Raw genomic sequence first — 18,176 nt, 5'->3', positions numbered from 1 at the left:
GACCTCTCGAGGTCCCTTCCAGTCCTAGAATCTATGAATCTACAGAGGCAGTTCCTGAAAGCAATTTTCCTGCACAAAAAAGTACTGTGCTATTATGGCTTTATCACTGGGTTGCACATTAAGAAGGAATGAATTCAGACTAAAACCTGTCAACCCAAAATCTGAAGTGAAATGGAGAGTGGACAAAGATGTAGCAGTACATTTTTACTAAAGTCAGTTTTATTTCAAATTGTTTGTTTTTAATAGATTATAAATCAGCGTCAACCACAGATGAATTACCTGTAGGATTCTTGATTACACAGCTAGTTGCACCATGTAGGTCAGCGTGCACATATATATCTCCTAGAACAGGAGAGAGAAGATTGGGACACGTCATTGAGCACACTTAGTTGCTGCACCGATCATTAAGAGAGGGTTCCAAGCTTTAATTAGAAACTGATTTACTTGGATCACGGCCAAAACATTCACATATTCAGGGAAAGTAATTATGTCCACTTGTCAATTATACCCCACACTAATCATTATTTATTCTGACATCAATATCATGGTGAACTAAGACCTCTGGTATGCTAATATATTGCAGTACTTCTGAATTCTGTATTGTGCTGTAGGCCAGGGGTTCTCAACTTTTTTCTTTCTGAGGGCCCTCCCACTCCCCCCCCCCCCAACATCCTATAAAAACTCCACAGTCCATCTGTGCCACAACAACTGTTTTTCTGCATATAAATGGCAGGACCCAGTGTTAGGGGGTATCAAGTAGGGCAAGTGCCTGGGGCCCCACGCCACAGGGGGCCCTATGAAACAAAGTTGCTCAGGCTTCAGCACGCAGTGGCTGATCTCAGGGCCCCAGGCTTCAAGCCCATGAAGTGGGGCTTCAGCTTCCTGCCCTGGGCCCCAACAAGTCTAATGCCAACCCTGCTTGACAGCCCCCCAAAATCCACTCGCAGCCCCCCAAAGGGTCCGGGACCCTTAGTTGAGAAGCACTGCTGTAGGAAAATACTAGCTATAACTTAGGTCCATGACTTATGCTCCTCCATGTGGAACGATGTACAACTGCAAAAGGTAAAGTCTGTTAGTTTGCTTTTTAACTCAGTTCAGGCAATTTCAAAACTATTGGGTGAAGAAGCTGCATTCCATATCACACCTCACACATGGACATAATTATAAAGCTCCAAAGAACTTCGCAGTCTGAAATTCCAGAGAATGTAGAAAAATGAGAATGCATACAAGCAAGCTGAACTTTATACACAAGCTAATAAAGATCTAGCAGTGTTCGATGTACAATACAAGCATTTATAACAATCAGCAAAGAAAACAAAAACTATGCTGACATGCTTGATTTAATCTTACTAACCTGATTTCAAATATCGCTTCACAATCATTTCGTTCTGCTGTTGATCTCTTCCAGCTATAATGAGGTAATTTTCAGAGCTAATAAACCACAGGAACTTCTCAAACCTGTCAAATTACATCAAACCACGCTGTATAAAATAACTGGAACTGTTTGCCTATTACAGAAGGTATGTTTTTGCCAGGGTCTCAGTACTTTAATGTATTATAGGTGGAAAGACAGGTATTCTCAAAGATATTTCATTTTGTTAACCAGCTACAGTTTCATACATATGTATATGGCATAAATTCAAGGTATTGTACAAATGTAATTGTGCTGTCAATCATATTCTTTAAAAGGACACATCAAGCAAATTAGTCTTTTTTTTTTAAACTATAATTGCTACTTTTAAAACAGCTGTTTATAAAAAGGGAGAAAGTATTTCTTTTATTTTCCATGTTTACTCTGTGAGCACTTGATATAACTTTGTCTACAGTCAGTCTCCCCAGTTGTTTGTGTGGATCTTTTATATAGCACAGAAGAGAAAATGTTTAAAATTTTAGGAAAACATGGCCCCAATCCCACAAGAGGATCCACACAGGCAAATCCGCATACCCATGCAGAGCAGTCTTGAAGGGGCCCACCTATGTGGATCTACCGGCAGGACTGGGGCTTATAACTAAAACCACAACAACTGACAAGGGACGTAGGGGTGGGTGTAGTACCAAAACACTACTTTTAACTCTTTTTAGAAAAAAAAACAATTAGATTTCATGTCAACAACGTCCTTTTAAGTTTGCACAGAATCACACACGCATCTGAGAGGGTAACTATCTAAAGTTTACTTGCCAATAAACTTTTCTTGCTTTCTGAATGGTGGTAACTGTTTGAACTTCTTTCAATGTTTGCTTTGTCTTCTTTTCTGCTGATTTGAATGCCTGTTTAGGAAACATGGACATTCCCAATTCTACAAATGCAGTAATCAGACAAGCAAGAACCAAACAATAAGACAATATGAAGAAAAATACCCCCAAAATGTAGTTTGGATCAGTACAGCCACTTATTTGGCACATATTCAATTTGCAGGCCTAAAAACCATTTCTGCCCAAAATTAGAGGCACGTCATTAAATGCAGTCTTAAAATCTTCATAATTTTGAAAAGGCATGTCTCCATTATCCTGTCATGTAGTTTCTCTAAAATGTGCGCTCTGAAAACAACATTAGCTACCTGATCATAATGGTTCCTGTTAATGCTGCCTCGGCTACTGGTCTGTCAGCATTTCCATTATAAATGCTTTTAAGGAGTTTGAAGTAAATGATTCAAGGTTGCAACTTGTCAGCCCTACATGTAGGTTAAATTGTTTTGGCAAGCTTGATGGGAGGCTGAAACATTAAATCAGCATAACTGTATTATTTTTAACACACAAAAGTACATTTGAAAGTTCGGTTTTAGGCTGTAGCAATAAAACAACATCTTTGCTTTTAACTAAATTCAAAACAAACAATAAATACCTTCTCTGCAGCTTCTACTGTCTTCTGTGTTTTTTTGGCAGCATGTCTCTTATGATCATAATATCTGTGAAACACAAATCCATTTACATCTCAGATCCCAGCATATTAATTCATTTTTATAGTTATTTCTTCCCACGGTACTTCATGCCAGCAGTAAATATTCCATTCTGATAATGAAAATGTTATGTTTGGCTTAGCTTTTTTGCTTATTGCTTGTCACTGTTCATCTGAAAATTGTATCAGTTGAAATTAAGTTACTAATTTATTATCCTCACTGAAATGTAGACCCCTGCCTTTATATTTGCTTTGCAGAGAAAGGAGCCATTATGTCCTGTGTTTGTTTCTATGCTTGATGTAATTAACATTAAATTAGAATGGTTGTCAGAGATTGGTTAACACAGAAATGGCAAGACAGCATTCTGGGGCAGAGGCATGGACAGTCTATAACTAAGGTAAGGCCATACACGCTAAATATTTCTATAGGAAAAAGACTAATTTTTTTGATAGTAGCAGAGTCTACTGAAATTAAGCTGATAAGGAGCAGACTATTAAAAAACACACATTTTAAATCTTACTTTTTAGCATTGGCATATGCAGACAAACTGAGATCAACATCAACCAACAATGGCTTGTTTTTCTGAGGTTTCTTCAGCTGTTTATTCTTATGCTTTTTCTTCTTCCCCTTTGGTTCTTCAATTTCTTTCCAATGATCAGCTTCGTCACCTTCCTCCTCCTCCTCCTCCGATAATACATACGGGTTTCTACCAAAACATAAAAGTATATTGATTGTCTTTAAAAGTACTCCAGACTTTTTATTGTAAAAGTTAGCAAGATGCATTCCTCCTTCCATTAATTTTGTAAATAACATTACAAAAGATACACATTCTTTTTTTCAATCTGAAGAAGGCTCTATGGGTATGAATAAAGATAAATGTGTAATTATAACAGTTTTGATTATGCAGTTTCAGACAGGAGGAGGAGGAGGAGGAGAACAAAGATGAAACAAATATAGGACATTTTACCCTTCATCTTTGTGCAAAATGAAGAGTAGATTGTGGCTCATTATGTTTAATCAAAGCAAATGCAAGATAGGTAATGGTCTGAGAGTTTGTGAAATCTGATCCATTATTATGAAGCTATTCTGAGCATGTATTACTTTGAGTTGCCTTTGCTACTCATCAGAGTGAACTCTGCCTTCTATTGCGATGTTTGGCATGTGTAGCCTTAAGGAGATAGAGGAGCATACAGCATTATAATGTGGCCAAGCTAGGGGCCAGGGCCGAGGAATGGAGCTGTGGCTGGGAGCCAAGAGTAGGGACCGAAAGTGGAAAGGGAGCAGGAGTGTGGCCGGAGCTGAACTGGAGGCAAAGTGGGTCTGGGCGGTGCTCCCTCCTCACCGCCCCACAGGGGCTGGCCCAAGCCCCACTGCGCCCCTCTCCCCCACGGACATTCCTTCACACACACCCCAGTTTGGGGACCACTGATCTAGTCTGACCTCCTGCATGACACAGACCATAGAATTTCCTCAAAATAACACAGGAAGCAAATTGTGACAGTGAGCAGAAGCAAGATTATTTCAGCCCCACATTCTGCTCAGAAGCTGGAATATATATCTGGAAACCCATATATTCACTTTTTGCTTATCAGTACAGTTCTCATATCCTTCTTTTCCATACTGACTTAAGATATTTTCCACTATCAGTTTTTTACTCTCTACTAGGCTTCCTGATAGGGGTTCTCTATCAGCTCAAACGAAGATCTCTTATATTTGGTTTTAGGATCGTGGGATTTCCAGTACATTTACACAGTTAAATATATTTCTAGTTTGCTTCTGATACCTGCAGGACACTTTTGTTTTGTACCTTATTTAGTTTTTTTATTTTTAAGTGTCCTCAAGGGCAAGGCACTGATCCAGTATCAAGCTTCTTGTGATGAATTTCCTGCAGGGAGCAGAATGATCTAAATCACAGCTCATACCAGTTTGAATTTTGAACTCTAACTTGTTTACTGGGCCATCTTGTCCAGCCAGCCTGTAGTATGCTAAACTTCCAGCTAGATTCCCCATTTTTGGCATCAAGGAATGTCAAGATTCTATACGTTACGGATTTTTTAAATGCATTTGTTTTGCATAATATGCTTGGTGTTGCCTGTTGCATCAAACCAAATGAGAGGCATGTTTCCCGGAATTGCCTAGGACGTGCAGGTAAAAGTGCTTTTGCTCACTACTGCCATTTCCTCTTAGACATTTCCCACCATTTTCTAAATATGATCAGTTAGCTCTTCCTTTTATATGCTTGAAGAGTTTATTTCAGTTACTGAACTAAAGGAAAACCAAGAAAGAAAGGTGCGTATTCAACCAGAGCCTCTCTGTCTGTTCATAAAGCCCTCACACTCACGCTTTAATGCTGCTATAATCCAGCACATCTGACATCTATTAACTGACAAAATAATGTAAACTCAAATGAAGATGCTCTTTTCCTAGTTAACTTGCTCGTTGTGGGATTAGTCCCTCTTAATGTCTTGTTCCTCTACAACATACTTACGTTAGTAGCATTGTGATATGATTTGTCTGAAGCTTTAATTCTTTGATTGCACTCGCAACAGGGTCTCCTTGAACCTGAGCTTCTTTTACAATTGCTCCAATTTCAGTCCAGTCTATCTGGTTGGCTAACGCACTGCGAACCACCTGGATAGCTCGCTCAACTATGTCCAGGTTCATTTCTACGAGTTCTCCTTTGACCTTATCAATTTCCTTCAGGAAAGAAAAAGCTTTCTTACAATTCAGACTAAAAACCAATTCAATTTTATAAAAATGATGATTAAAGAAACAAATCCATACAATTAATACAGCTGCACTAAAATTAAACACCACATTGTTCAAAAGGCGACCTCTTGCAAGGGCGTGCAAAGCATTGACAAGAAGCAATGTATCACTACTACAGTTCACACTTCACCAAAACGGGAGAGAAGCTGGGGGAACTTGTTAGTGAAAAAATACTCCAATTTGTTATCTCAAGTGAACACTAAGGAACACAACTTATGGTGGAGGTGATACTGCATGGAATATTAAAAATATTTTGTCTTTAAAACTTGTTTTATGAAAACACATAGTTCTACCTGAGCTTGATGAAGAGATTCTAGTCTATGCTCATGATCTTTACGAACGTTTTCCAGCTTCTTCAGTGCTTGTTTTTCCTTTCAACAGCCAAAGAGAAGAAAGGAAAAATATTATTAAAGGTAATGTTTAAAATCAAATGTACACAAATTAAGAAGGAAGGTACTGTACATCTGGGGTCAGGCTTGAGTTATGAGAGATTACAAGTATCAGTTACAAGGTTCACAAGATACATACATAGTACAAAACCAACATACACCCAGATTGGAGTGTGGGAGTTTTTAAAGCGTCAATGAGTAAGTGATCTTGGGTATGCCACCCATAGAATCTATTTAGAGTCCAAGTCAGTATTGGTGTAGCGAATAGGTACATGAGTGGGGTGTGTCCCTTGGTTTGTCAGGGGAGGAAGTGGGTTATTTCCCTGCGGTCTTGGTTACTTGTCCTAGTACTGACGGTGTCCCATGGTGTGCTCCGTGTAGATGTCTCTGGACCATCTAATGGTATCAGACACCATGAGCTGTCTCATGAGCCAGGTGTAGCACCGATAGACTCCACATATTACAAATTTTACAGTGTTAGATATTCAACACCCAACTGCGTCCTATTACAGTACGGAGAAGAAAGAAGCGGAAACGGGATTCTGTTGAGCACTGTCATTCTGTTGAGCCACTGTAGCGAAAGCCCTTCAGTGATATTTGGACAGGCACTCCCTTGTTGATTAGCTATTCAATGCTGTGTGCGCACAGTTTAAGAGGAATCCACGGAAGCATCGTACCACTAATGATAGTAGCAGTCATAGTGATGGTAATTTCCCAACAAGAACTGCCCTGGTGCACACAGCTTCAGACCTGCCCCTACAAGCCAACCCATTATCTTTAATTGAACAAGACAGCACCCACCTGCCAAACTATAATGAGCAAGGGCCCCTAAATCAGGCAAATGAAACTATAAAGGAGTCAGATCAGCTGTTCTGCTTGTACCTGTTGCAAAGCTTTCAAATCAATCTTCTGACCTTCTAGCTTGGAGTAAAATTCATCCACTGCCTTCAAGAGAAAAAGTCAGTTTAAAGAATCTCAAAAGATGCAGTAACCTAGATCAAGAAAGAGTAAGCAGACAGGGGGAGGTCCTGTTCCTAAGAGGAGACTGCAGAGACTGCAAACAGGAGTTTGATCCTAAAATAGGTTTCAACAACTACCACGGCTCTACCTAGTCCAGGGCCAGTTCAGCAAGAAACTTAAGCACAGGCATAGCTTTAACCATGGGACTGAACTGGAGCCAAATTCTATATTAGCAAATGATGTAGTGAAGGAAGGAACACATTCCTTAATGTAAGCATGTATCTACTGTGAAACTACTGTACATACAGCCGTCTCTGCAATGAGCCATCATAATAATCAACTGGTTAATAAGAACAGAATCTCCAAACCAAGCATATGAAGTTCAATACAGTTCTTTGTGGTTGGTTTCAATAGGCAGACACTGCTTATAATAAAGTTTCTGAGTTTATTTATGCTATGGAAATCACCAGCGCTGTGAGGTAGGTGGTACAAACATGATGGGGAGGCATGGCAGGAGAGTGCAAAGTGGGGAATCTAGCAATCAGATTTAGTATAAAATAATCATCTATAGGTTATGTTAACCTTAGTTAACAAAGCACCAGAAAGGGCAAAGATTTCATTTTTAGTGAAAATCCATGTCAAACATTCACCATGTTTATATTTTTGCTATTATCCTCAGCTATAAACCAACTGTCTATAAACACCTATATAACCACCAGCAAAATATGTTTAAACAAGTGAAGACAGAGAGTAGCTAGTTTCTGAACACAAACACGTCTTTCGCCAATGCCACATGCTATATTTCAGCTACTGGACATTTGAGAGACAAGATGGGTGAGGAAATATCTTTTATTGGACCAACTTCTATTGGTGAGAGACTCAAACTTGATCCAACAAAGATATTTCCTCATCCACCTAGTTTCTCGAATGTCCTGGGACCAACACAGTTGCAACACCACAGTTACTGGACATGACAGACAAATTGGGAACATAAATGGGTCAACTGTAGTCACCAAGAAGTATTTTATTTAGCCTATATTTTTGTATGATATTTTCTGATTTTACACACCAAACTAATTAGTCATAAAGCATTAAAAGGTAATAGTTTCAGCATCATATTTTCTTTCATGATTTTAGTATCAGTCATTTAAACTACTTAATACAGTATAAGCAAAACCACTATACCTTATCAAATGATTCGAATTCCATGTACGGACACTTTAAATGTTGAGAAAACAAGAAAGGATGAAATTCCTCATATCTGTAAAATATATATTTGATAGTATTACTTGAGCGCTTAATATAAATTAGTTTTCTAGTAAGAAAGGGAGTTAATACTTCAAATATTTACGTGAGGATTTCTTCTGCGGGTTTATCTGGCTCCAGGCTTGGCTTTTTCTCACGTTTCTGGATGATATAACCCTTTAAAAAAAAAAAAAAACATAAGACACCACATTCATACTCATTTCTTTCCAGGAATCTTAAATGTTATTTTTCCTTTCTTGCCCAGGAAGGAACAGTTTAACACCTTGCAAACATCTGAAACTAAATCCGTTGGTAAGAACTTTTTTCGTAGAGACTTTATGGTGCTAACTGACTTTGCAGGTAAAATTTTGGCCACTCCTTTTTATTCCAAAATATTCCAAATGAAAGCTGAACTTCTATAACGAACCCAAGTCTACAATGCATCACACAAACTTTGTACCTTACATTTTAAACAACCCTTGTTTGTTTGGGATGCAATAATGGGCAAGTCAGAGTCAGAATGAATTGCACCATAAACTGATCAATCCTTTCCTCCTTGAAGTTAGAGAAGAACTTGTTATAAGGCAGCAGACTCAGAACATGGAAGAGAGAGGAGTGGATGGGCTGTAGCACAATTTTGCCACTGGAAGTGAAAATGTTCAGAAACACTGATACAGGCCCACAGAGGATATTCAATAGTTATTATTGCAATAAATAAATACATGTTTGAAAATTAGGACTACATTCCCAAGGTTAACGAATTCTCTCTATTACCTACTCGTAATTGGCAGTCTTTCTACTCAGGCCTCATTTCTGAGTTGCATTAAAATCAGTGTAGAAGGCACATGAATACCTTTAAGACACATAACTGCAAAATTAAATGTTGGTTCCTCATTGAACTACAGACGAAGATTATTCTGATATCCCTGAACACTCCATATGTTAAAATTACTATCAGTGTTTAAATACAACGGTGACACACAAGTCAGATAGGTCCCATTTATGCCATTAGCTCATTTACAGACTGCATGTCCAAGATAAGGGTCATATATATATATTCCTTATTAGTATCTGGAGTGCATCATAGCAGCAAAAATAGGAAGACAACAACATGAAAAGATATGATAGGAATGCTAAACCAATAACAAATGTCTAACATGATAGAAAAACAAAAATGCATGTTCGTTTCTTATTAGACAGTTTAACTTTGAACCGTGCAGATACCAGTTAAGATTTACCTTCCCACTAAAGTTGTTAGTTATCTTCATATATTCTTCTGCCTTGTGTAAAGCAGCAAGTACCCTTTCAATATTTTCTAAAGGGAAAAAATGGATTTTGAAGAGACACAAATTTTGGCATATTTTACATAAACACATACTGCACTACTTAACCAATAGAGGGTAAAGCTTGACAGACCGAAAACTAACCTATGCCACTAACTGCATTTCTAGTCAGGGGTAAGGAGGAATTTTCTTCAAGGTACAGTTCTTGTGGGAAGTCTGGATTATGAGATTTTCAATAATCTTACTGTCTGAAATACTCTAAAACCTTATAAAATTAAAAAAAAAGTCTGCATTTTAATAAGCATCTTTAACCATCCACTCCTTGCATTAGAAACAAGTTTCCATTTTAAAGAAAGCCTCATTTTGTGTCCTTTTTAAATTCTGAGCTATTTCTTTAAAAAAAATACGTATTCCAGCTACATGTATAAAATATAAGAGTGCTGGCACAAACACAAAATTGCACATAAAAAACAAGGACTGGATGCCTGAAATTACCTGTCTTGACAAGGGTGTACAATGAAAGTCCCTATTTTTGAAACATTAGCCATAAAGCTCTCTTCTTTATTACAGCACCTCACATAACAACAGATATCACGTATTACATTATTTTAATTAATTAGAGATCACCATATTAACATAGTTCTCCCCCTCCAAAAAACACTCATAGCAAAGTATGATACAGAACTAATCATTCTGACCTTACCACCTCAACCCATAATTGTATATTCCAAACATATCAAAAGCAACTGTTCTAATTCATTCTAAATCCACCATCTTGCTTTCTGATCAATATCTTTTATGATTAACACTTTGGCACATAACTCTTGTATAGTAAGTTCCTTTTTACTCCTTCCAATATCACAATTAACTTTGTGCCATTTGATGAAGTGCTACTGTAACTATTTAGAATTGAGGCTAAAAGGGATGGAAAAATACTGGGGTGTACGCAATGCTAGGGCTTTAAGAGAATAGAGTCAAAATAGTCTCCAGCCTGTAAAAACTTACACTGCATATCCATTGTGATGCTCCCCAAGGGTACCCTGGGTTGTGAAGTGCCTCATCACTATCTGCTCTTAGCGTGAAGTAGTTTTGTCTTTGTGGGTGAGCTCCCTGAAACCACCAGCCTCTGGCAACACAAGCCCTGTCTTCCAGGCCTCACTTTCTCTGGACAGGTAGCAATAAGCATACACCAGTCTCCAAATCCTCGGACTTTTCTCTACAGCATCCAGCCCCTTATCCACTGAACGCTCACAGAATTACCTGGCCTACTCTTCCCAAAGGAACACTACGTACCAGCTTTTAAGTTTCAACCAAGGACCACCACTTTGCTTAACACCACAGCACTTAGATATATTTATAATGAAAACAAGAATAAGGGGTGAATAGAGATTCAAGGAGTAGTGAGTATGAATACCGGAAACCAATGGTTACATATAAATAAATCATGACACGCTTTTAGAGACCAAACTTAACTAACAAGTTAACCTTCCATCTCAAGACGTTTATCTCACCCAAAGTTCTCTTCAGCATTTTCAGCCAATCCTGGCAGAGCCCCTTTTTCATGAAACAAAGCCACTGTTCTTTTACTTCCTCGGTGAAGGGTGCCTAGGTGTCTTCTCTGCCCCTCCAAATATAGTCAAGCAAACTTTGAAGTGCGCAAATATTATACGCCTACATACCTTTGCTTCCCATCTGTTGATCTACTTTGGCATTACCAGACAATCCAGCTTCTATAAGGCAGTGCTCAATAAGCGTGGCTCCATAAGCTATAAAAGTAGAGAGAACCAACTATAGAAAGCAGTTTAAACATTCAGGTTGAAATCTGTATTAAGAATGATTAATTTCCAAAACTGAATATGAGATTCTGGCCACCACTGAGAAAATTCAACAAAGGTCCCGATACTATAAGTGCTTCGTGGACAAATCCCTACACCCATATAAAGCACATTAAAGAATTGCAGCCAAGTTCCTATACCTTTTTATTAAAATTCTAGTCTTTTAACAAATAATTTTGCATTTTATATATAGGAGACTGTCTTGAACCTTCTGAGACACAGTTGTGTGTTTTTTATTTTAATTTTCAGATTACATCTAATATGAATGCGAACAGTTTGCACATTTCATTTTGTAATAATGTCATTACTTACGAAGATGTGGGTTAAGGACCCTCTTTAGCAGTTCCCCGTTAGGTGCATTTGATATTGTTTCAGTCAACCTAAGAAACATAATAAGCAGAATAGCTGCTTTTCAAAAGAATAAATGCATGATGTTGAATTGATTTTCCATGTTTTCTGAATTAAAGAAGAAAGCAAACAATTTCAATTCCGTGAGAGCTACATCACCTACACAATGTTCAAAGCTTAAAACGGACTCAAAATGTTTATATGTAAAAGTGGTCTTTACTTTATTTATAAGATGCATGTTGGACAGAATAAAGTTACCTTTCCAAGGTAGGTAATGGTGCAGGTGCTTTAGCGTTATCAACTGGGTACCGTTCCCGAACTGCAAATTTGACATCATCTGCCTCATCTGTGCGAAACCTCAGGATGTTTAAAATTAAGTATTCATAGTCTGTCAGAACAATGTTTCCCTGCAAGAGCATCAAAACTGACCATTATTAGAGTCCATATTAAATACTAATTTATAGACTAACCAATTTTATGACTTACTCTGTCGTAAAGCTCAACAATGAGATGATAGGCTGCTTCATCGCTTCCAAATTGAAAGTCTACAATTCTGTCTATCCCCAGCTGTTTTACACTGACAAGTCTTCTACTCCTTAAATGCTTACGACACTGACGATGGGGAAGAAAGAAATATTAAAATATGCATATGTATATAAGGTGTAAACAGAAAGGTCCTACTCATAGTATTTTAAACTGAAATGTTTAGTTACACGACTGTGTGGCCCCCACCCCGGTGACAATCTGAACATTTCTTGTTTATCTTATCTTTATTCCACTTATTATAGACAAATACAAGATCTGGTATAAACTTACAGAACTGAATATTACATACGTGAGCTGCTCAAACTTTGATAACCATCAAGCTCTGATCTATTCTTGCTCATTAAAGAAAAACTGTAGATCCAAATTGCAAAAAATTAAACATTTTTGTTAAGCATTCAGCATTTACAGTAATAAAAACAGCTGTACTATTTGAAACTTGCACATCTCTGCCATGCCAAGGAGGGAAAGAGCTAGTGCAACCTAAGGCCCCGATCCTGCAATGACCTCCGCTCAGGGTTACTCCACAAGACTCTCACTGACTTCAGTGGGGGATTTGCAGAGACGCAGTTCAGTGAAGCTCCTCGTGGGCACTCTTGTACCCCTGTCTGTTTGGTCTCTTTGCAGGAGTGGGGAGCTAACCAGATCTGTAATCTGATTCTGCAATCAGATTGCATCCACAACAGATCCATTTGCCGAACTGGAGCCTAATACTTCACTTCAGGACCTGACACCTCAGATCATCTAATCCTGAAGTCCTTACTCATGCAAGACTCCCATTCACTCTGGGTTTTGCCTACACAGAGACTTCAGAATCTGGTCTATATAATAATAATGTATTCACTTAGCCAAAGTAAAATTCCAACAGGCCTGGCTAGTCCAGTGAACATTTATGAGCTTGGGTATTAAAGTCTTAACAACTACATTTTGACTGTTGTCAGGTACCAAGCACCAGTTGTGTCCCCCACCATTCTGCAGTTGCCCTTCCTTTCAGCCAGTCCTCACATCATCGTCATCTGCTTGACCAAGACCCACTCAGCTAGTTGGCAATACTTTAATAGTTCATTTACATCTCAGAGGTGAAGCTGCAGCATTACTCTCTCTTCTGAAGGAAATTTCAGAAAGAGAAAGATTAATTTACCTTCATTGCAAACCCAGATGGCATCATATTCTTTGGCCACTCAAACTCTGTTGTGTGAATCCGTATACCAGATTCAATGAGAAGTGTAGCTTTACAGTCTGGCCTGTTGACGAAATAAAGACTAGTTTGACACTTTAAAAGCCACCAATTTGTCATTATACCAATGACATTTCATTACATTAGAGCTGTACACCAAAGTATCACAGATAGCCCTTCAACTTCAAGTCAAAGAAATCTTTCAGACGAAGTTATGGTCAAAAATATTAGAACAGTTGAGATATATTGAGACCAGTTTGGTAGCAAAAAGACAAAGTTAAAAACTAGATAAACTAAACTAAGGGCTAGATCAGGGGTCGGCAACCTTTCAGAAGTGGTATGCTGAGTCTTCATTTATTCACTCTAATTTAAGGTTGTGCGTGCCAGTAATACATTTTAACGTTTTTAGAAGGTCTCTTTCTATAAGTCTACAATATTTAACTAAACTATTGTTGTATGTAAAGTAAATAAGGTTTTTAAAATGTTTAAGAAGCTTCATTTAAAATTAAATTAAAATGCAGAACCCCTCGGACCGGTGGCAGTGTGAGTGCCACTGAAAATCAGCTCGCGTGCCAAAGGTGGCACACGTGCCATGGGTTGCCTACCCCTGGGCTAGATATACTGAGGTTACTTGATTACCATACCTTTTGCAGGAAGTTGTTTGAAAAGTCTCCCACCCGGAGCACTATCCAATTCAGGGGTCTCAAACATGCGGCCCGCGGAGTTATTTGCTGCGGCCCGCCAAGCTCCCCGCCCCCCGGAGTTATTTCCTGTGGCTGCCAAGCTCCCCCCCAGCACGCTGCATCCCCTCCTCTGCCTACCTCCAGGCGTTTCCTGCCGCCAAATAGCTGTTTGGCTGCACTTAGCGCTTTCCAGGAGGGAGGGGGGAGGAGCGGAGAGCTGCATGCTCAGGGGAAGAGGTGAAGAAGAGACGGGGCAGGGGTGGGGATTTGGAGAAGGGGGTGGAATAGGGGCCGGGAGGGGGTAGAGTTGGGGTGGGGACTTTGGGGAAGGGTTTGGAATGGGGGCGGGGAAGGGGTGGGAAGAGGTGGGGTAGGGGCAGGGCCTCATGGAAGGGGTGGAGTGGGGGGCGGGGAAGAAGGGGGGGCTTTTGTATCTTTATATGAAAAGGTGTCAGTGGTGTGGCACTCGGGCCAATGTACTAGTCCTCATGTGGCCCTCACGGTGATTTGAGTTTGAGATCCCTGGTCCAGTTGGTCGAGTGTATTACAAATGGGAAAAGAGAAAGCTAACAGTCCAACACAGAAACTAGGTGACCAAAAGGGACTTTTCTGGCTCTATGTAAAAAGCATCTGACTACACAGACTAATTGCTTCAGAACAGCAACTCCTGTGGTCATAGCTGCTTATTACCACAGCAGATGCACAGTTCTTGGTATTTACAAGAAAAAACTTTTAGGCACAAAACACACCTGCTCTTCCACTTATTTTCTGTATTTTGTTTGTAAAAAGGGAAAAAACAATTATCTTCCTGTGATATTTCCTATGAACTCCCATAATAAAAATATTTATCTTCTTCCAGGGAACAACACAAAACTAATTTTTAGCAAACTGATTATAAAGGTTTGATAAGCAGCTGTTAATACAAGACAAATAAGCTCAATTTTACGGAGGAATAAAACAGAGTTCACAAATGTTAAGAAGTTCTTACTTTTGAAGGCGAATAAGATATGTCTTATTATCCACATCATAGACATTGTTTACTCTCATTCCCAATAAGCTGTTAAACAAAAAATAAACACATTTTGTTAATCCAGTATAGAATCCATACAAGCCTGTCAGAAAGATTCAGTGACAACTGAATCTATATGTACACAAATAAGTTTCCTAGGTTACAATATATTATACAAATAGCATTTGAAGAGGTGATAGGGCAGAAGCAGTAAAATGGACACGCTCCAGGGAAAATTATGATACGATTAGAAGATACGGGGAGCACTATTAATGAAATAAATGCAAAAAGAAAACAGAATAGCCACTTGAACAAGATTCTAATACAACTCCAGAATTTCAGCGACAATTCATGTTATGAGACACTAATGCATATGCATCTCTCTGCATCACCAATTTATCATTGAAGCCCCACTTACATTAGCAAACTAGCCCCCTGGCTGATGACTGTCAGCAATACATCTGGCTGAACAGGTGCTGAGAATGCTTGAGGAACTAGCCTGGATGGGACTAAAGCATTTTCAGCATCACCACAGAAAGCACAACTGAGATTTGATCCTATTGCTGTTTCATTCACAGTTATCCAAACCAGCATAACACGGATGATATAATCCCATGTAAATCACATCTCGAGGAGCATCAGTGTCCCCCTGGCACCACAGGGGAGGTGCCAGTACTTAGCCCAGCAGGGATAGGATGATGGTGGAGGGACTATATGAGTTCCAGGGGGTAGTGGGATGGGGTCTCAGGACTTCATGGGGGTGGAGGTGCAGTTTGTCTGGGCTCCAGTGGGGTGAAATGGATTGTGTGTGCACAGGCGTCAAGACGCCCCTAGTCTTACACAGGGCAATGGGGTCTGTGTGCAGAGGAATCAAGGCTCCCATGCAAGGCAATGGGGCTGGAGATGTCAGGGCTCCCCTGGGGACAGCGGGGTAGGATGGTCAGGGTTCTCCTGGCCTCTCACATGGGGCAACGGGATGCTATGGAGCATCAGAGTTCCCATAAGGACCAATGGCGTAGGGGGGTTCCCAGGTCTCTACCATGAGGTGATCGGGTTCCTGTGGGAGGGCTGCAGGTGGGGGTTCCCGGGTCTCTCACACCAGGCGGTGAGGTGAGAGGTTCCTGGGGGGAATTGGACAAGAGGGCTCCCATGGGGGCAGTTCCCAGTTTCTCACATGGGGTGGCAGGCATGGGTGTTCCCATGGGGGCATTTCCCTGGTCTCTTGCCCAGAGAGATGGGGTGTGGGGGGTCCCCAGTCTCTCACCCAGGGCGGTGGGGTGGGGGTTATCCTGTGCGGTGAGGTGGCAATACATGTGGCGGGGGTGGGGGTTCCCATGTGCGGTGGGGGGCAGTACCGGTCGGGGGGGTGGGGGTTCCCATGTGCGGTGGGGGGCAGTACCGGTCGGGGTGGTGGGGACAGTGGGGTGGGGGTTCCCATGTGCGGTGGGGGGCAGTACCGGTCGGGGGGGTGGGGGCAGTGGGGTGGGGGTTCCCATGTGCGGTGGGGGGCAGTACCGGTTGGGGGGTGGGGGCAGTGGGTGGGGGTTCCCATGTGCGGTGGGGGGCAGTACTGGTCGGGGGGGTGGGGACAGTGTGGTGGGGGTTCCCATGGGGGGTTCCCATGTGCGGTGGGGGGCAGTACCGGTCGGGGGGGTGGGGACAGTGGGGTGGGGGTTCCCATGTGCGGTGGGGGGCAGTACCGGTCGGGGGGGTGGGGGTTCCCATGTGCGGTGGGGGGGCAGTACCGGTCGGGGGGGTGGGGGCAGTGGTGGGGGTTCCCATGGGGGGTTCCCATGTGCGGTGGGGGGGCAGTACCGGTCGGGGGGGTTGGGGCAGTGGTGGGGGTTCCCATGGGGGGTTCCCATGTGCGGTGGGGGGCAGTACCGGTCGGGAGGGTGGGGGCAGTGGGGTGGGGGTTCCCATGTGCGGTGGGGGGGCAGTACCGGTCGGGGGGGTGGGGGCAGTGGTGGGGGTTCCCATGGGGGGTTCCCATGTGCGGTGGGGGGCAGTACCGGTCGGGAGGGTGGGGGCAGTGGGGTGGGGGTTCCCATGTGCGGTGGGGGGCAGTACCGGTCGGGGGGGTGGGGACAGTGGGGTGGGGGTTCCCATGTGCGGTGGGGGGCAGTACCGGTCGGGGGGGTGGGGGCAGTGGTGGGGGTTCCCATGGGGGGTTCCCATGTGCGGTGGGGGGCAGTACCGGTCGGGGGGGTGGGGGCAGTGGTGGGGGTTCCCATGGGGGGTTCCCATGTGCGGTGGGGGGGCAGTACCGGTCGGGGGGGTGGGGGCAGTGGTGGGGGTTCCCATGGGGGGTTCCCATGTGCGGTGGGGGGGCAGTACCGGTCGGGGGGGTGGGGGCAGTGGTGGGGGTTCCCATGGGGGGTTCCCATGTGCGGTGGGGGGGCAGTACCGGTCGGGGGGGTGGGGGCAGTGGGGTGGGGGTTCCCATGTGCGGTGGGGGGGCAGCACCGGTCGGGGGGGTGGGGGCAGTGGTGGGGGTTCCCATGGGGGGTTCCCATGTGCGGTGGGGGGGCAGTACCGGTCGGGGGGGTGGGGGCAGTGGTGGGGGTTCCCATGGGGGGTTCCCATGTGCGGTGGGGGGCAGTACCGGTCGGGGCCGTGGGGGTTCCCCAGTCTCTCACCCAGGGCGGTGGGTGGTCCCAGGAGGGCGGCAGAGCCGTGGGGGGCAGTGGGGGAGGGGGCTCCCTGGGCGGGCAGTTCCCCGGGGGGGGGGGGGGGGGTTCCAGGTGTCCCGGTCTCTCGGCCGGGGATGCGGGCGGGTCACCGGACACCCGCGGGCCCCGGGCGCGGACGCTACCTGTCCCTGAGCTCGGCCAGCACGGCCCGGATGTCGATGGTGTTGAAGCGGGACTTCATGGCGGGGCGGGGCGGGGCGGGGCGCCCCTCACACAGCGACCCCCACTCGCTAACTCCTCACACTCGCCGACACCAACAGACGCACATGCGCAGTGCTCGTCCCTACGGCAAGCCCCGGTAGACAAACTTGTGCGGCGCGTTTGAGGCTCGCTCTGTCCTGGCGC

General features: G+C 43.0%; 1 protein-coding gene across 1 annotated transcript in view; it reads right to left on the bottom strand.

Moving 5' to 3' along the window:
* NEMF (nuclear export mediator factor) overlaps positions 1-18,084 on the bottom strand; it is a 33,365-nt gene extending 15,281 nt beyond the window's left edge. Inside the window, exons 1-18 of the mRNA XM_054028363.1 lie at positions 17,954-18,084; positions 15,118-15,186; positions 13,411-13,513; positions 12,213-12,338; positions 11,985-12,133; positions 11,691-11,758; positions 11,223-11,309; positions 9,499-9,575; positions 8,367-8,437; positions 8,201-8,276; positions 6,938-7,000; positions 5,960-6,037; positions 5,386-5,594; positions 3,418-3,603; positions 2,843-2,906; positions 2,180-2,268; positions 1,355-1,458; positions 280-342 (exon numbers count right to left, since the gene is read on the bottom strand). Coding sequence (XP_053884338.1) covers positions 280-342; positions 1,355-1,458; positions 2,180-2,268; positions 2,843-2,906; positions 3,418-3,603; positions 5,386-5,594; positions 5,960-6,037; positions 6,938-7,000; positions 8,201-8,276; positions 8,367-8,437; positions 9,499-9,575; positions 11,223-11,309; positions 11,691-11,758; positions 11,985-12,133; positions 12,213-12,338; positions 13,411-13,513; positions 15,118-15,186; positions 17,954-18,012 — 1,741 coding nt within the window. The 5' untranslated portion in view covers positions 18,013-18,084. The remainder of the gene's footprint in view (positions 1-279; positions 343-1,354; positions 1,459-2,179; positions 2,269-2,842; positions 2,907-3,417; positions 3,604-5,385; positions 5,595-5,959; positions 6,038-6,937; positions 7,001-8,200; positions 8,277-8,366; positions 8,438-9,498; positions 9,576-11,222; positions 11,310-11,690; positions 11,759-11,984; positions 12,134-12,212; positions 12,339-13,410; positions 13,514-15,117; positions 15,187-17,953) is intronic.
* Positions 18,085-18,176: the final 92 nt, after the last annotated feature.

This window comes from Malaclemys terrapin, chromosome 4 (genome assembly GCF_027887155.1).
Source record: "Malaclemys terrapin pileata isolate rMalTer1 chromosome 4, rMalTer1.hap1, whole genome shotgun sequence".
Lineage (NCBI taxonomy): Eukaryota > Metazoa > Chordata > Testudines > Emydidae > Malaclemys > Malaclemys terrapin.
The sequence above is the reverse complement of the archived record's forward strand: the minus strand, read 5'-3'. Positions and strand labels throughout refer to the sequence as shown.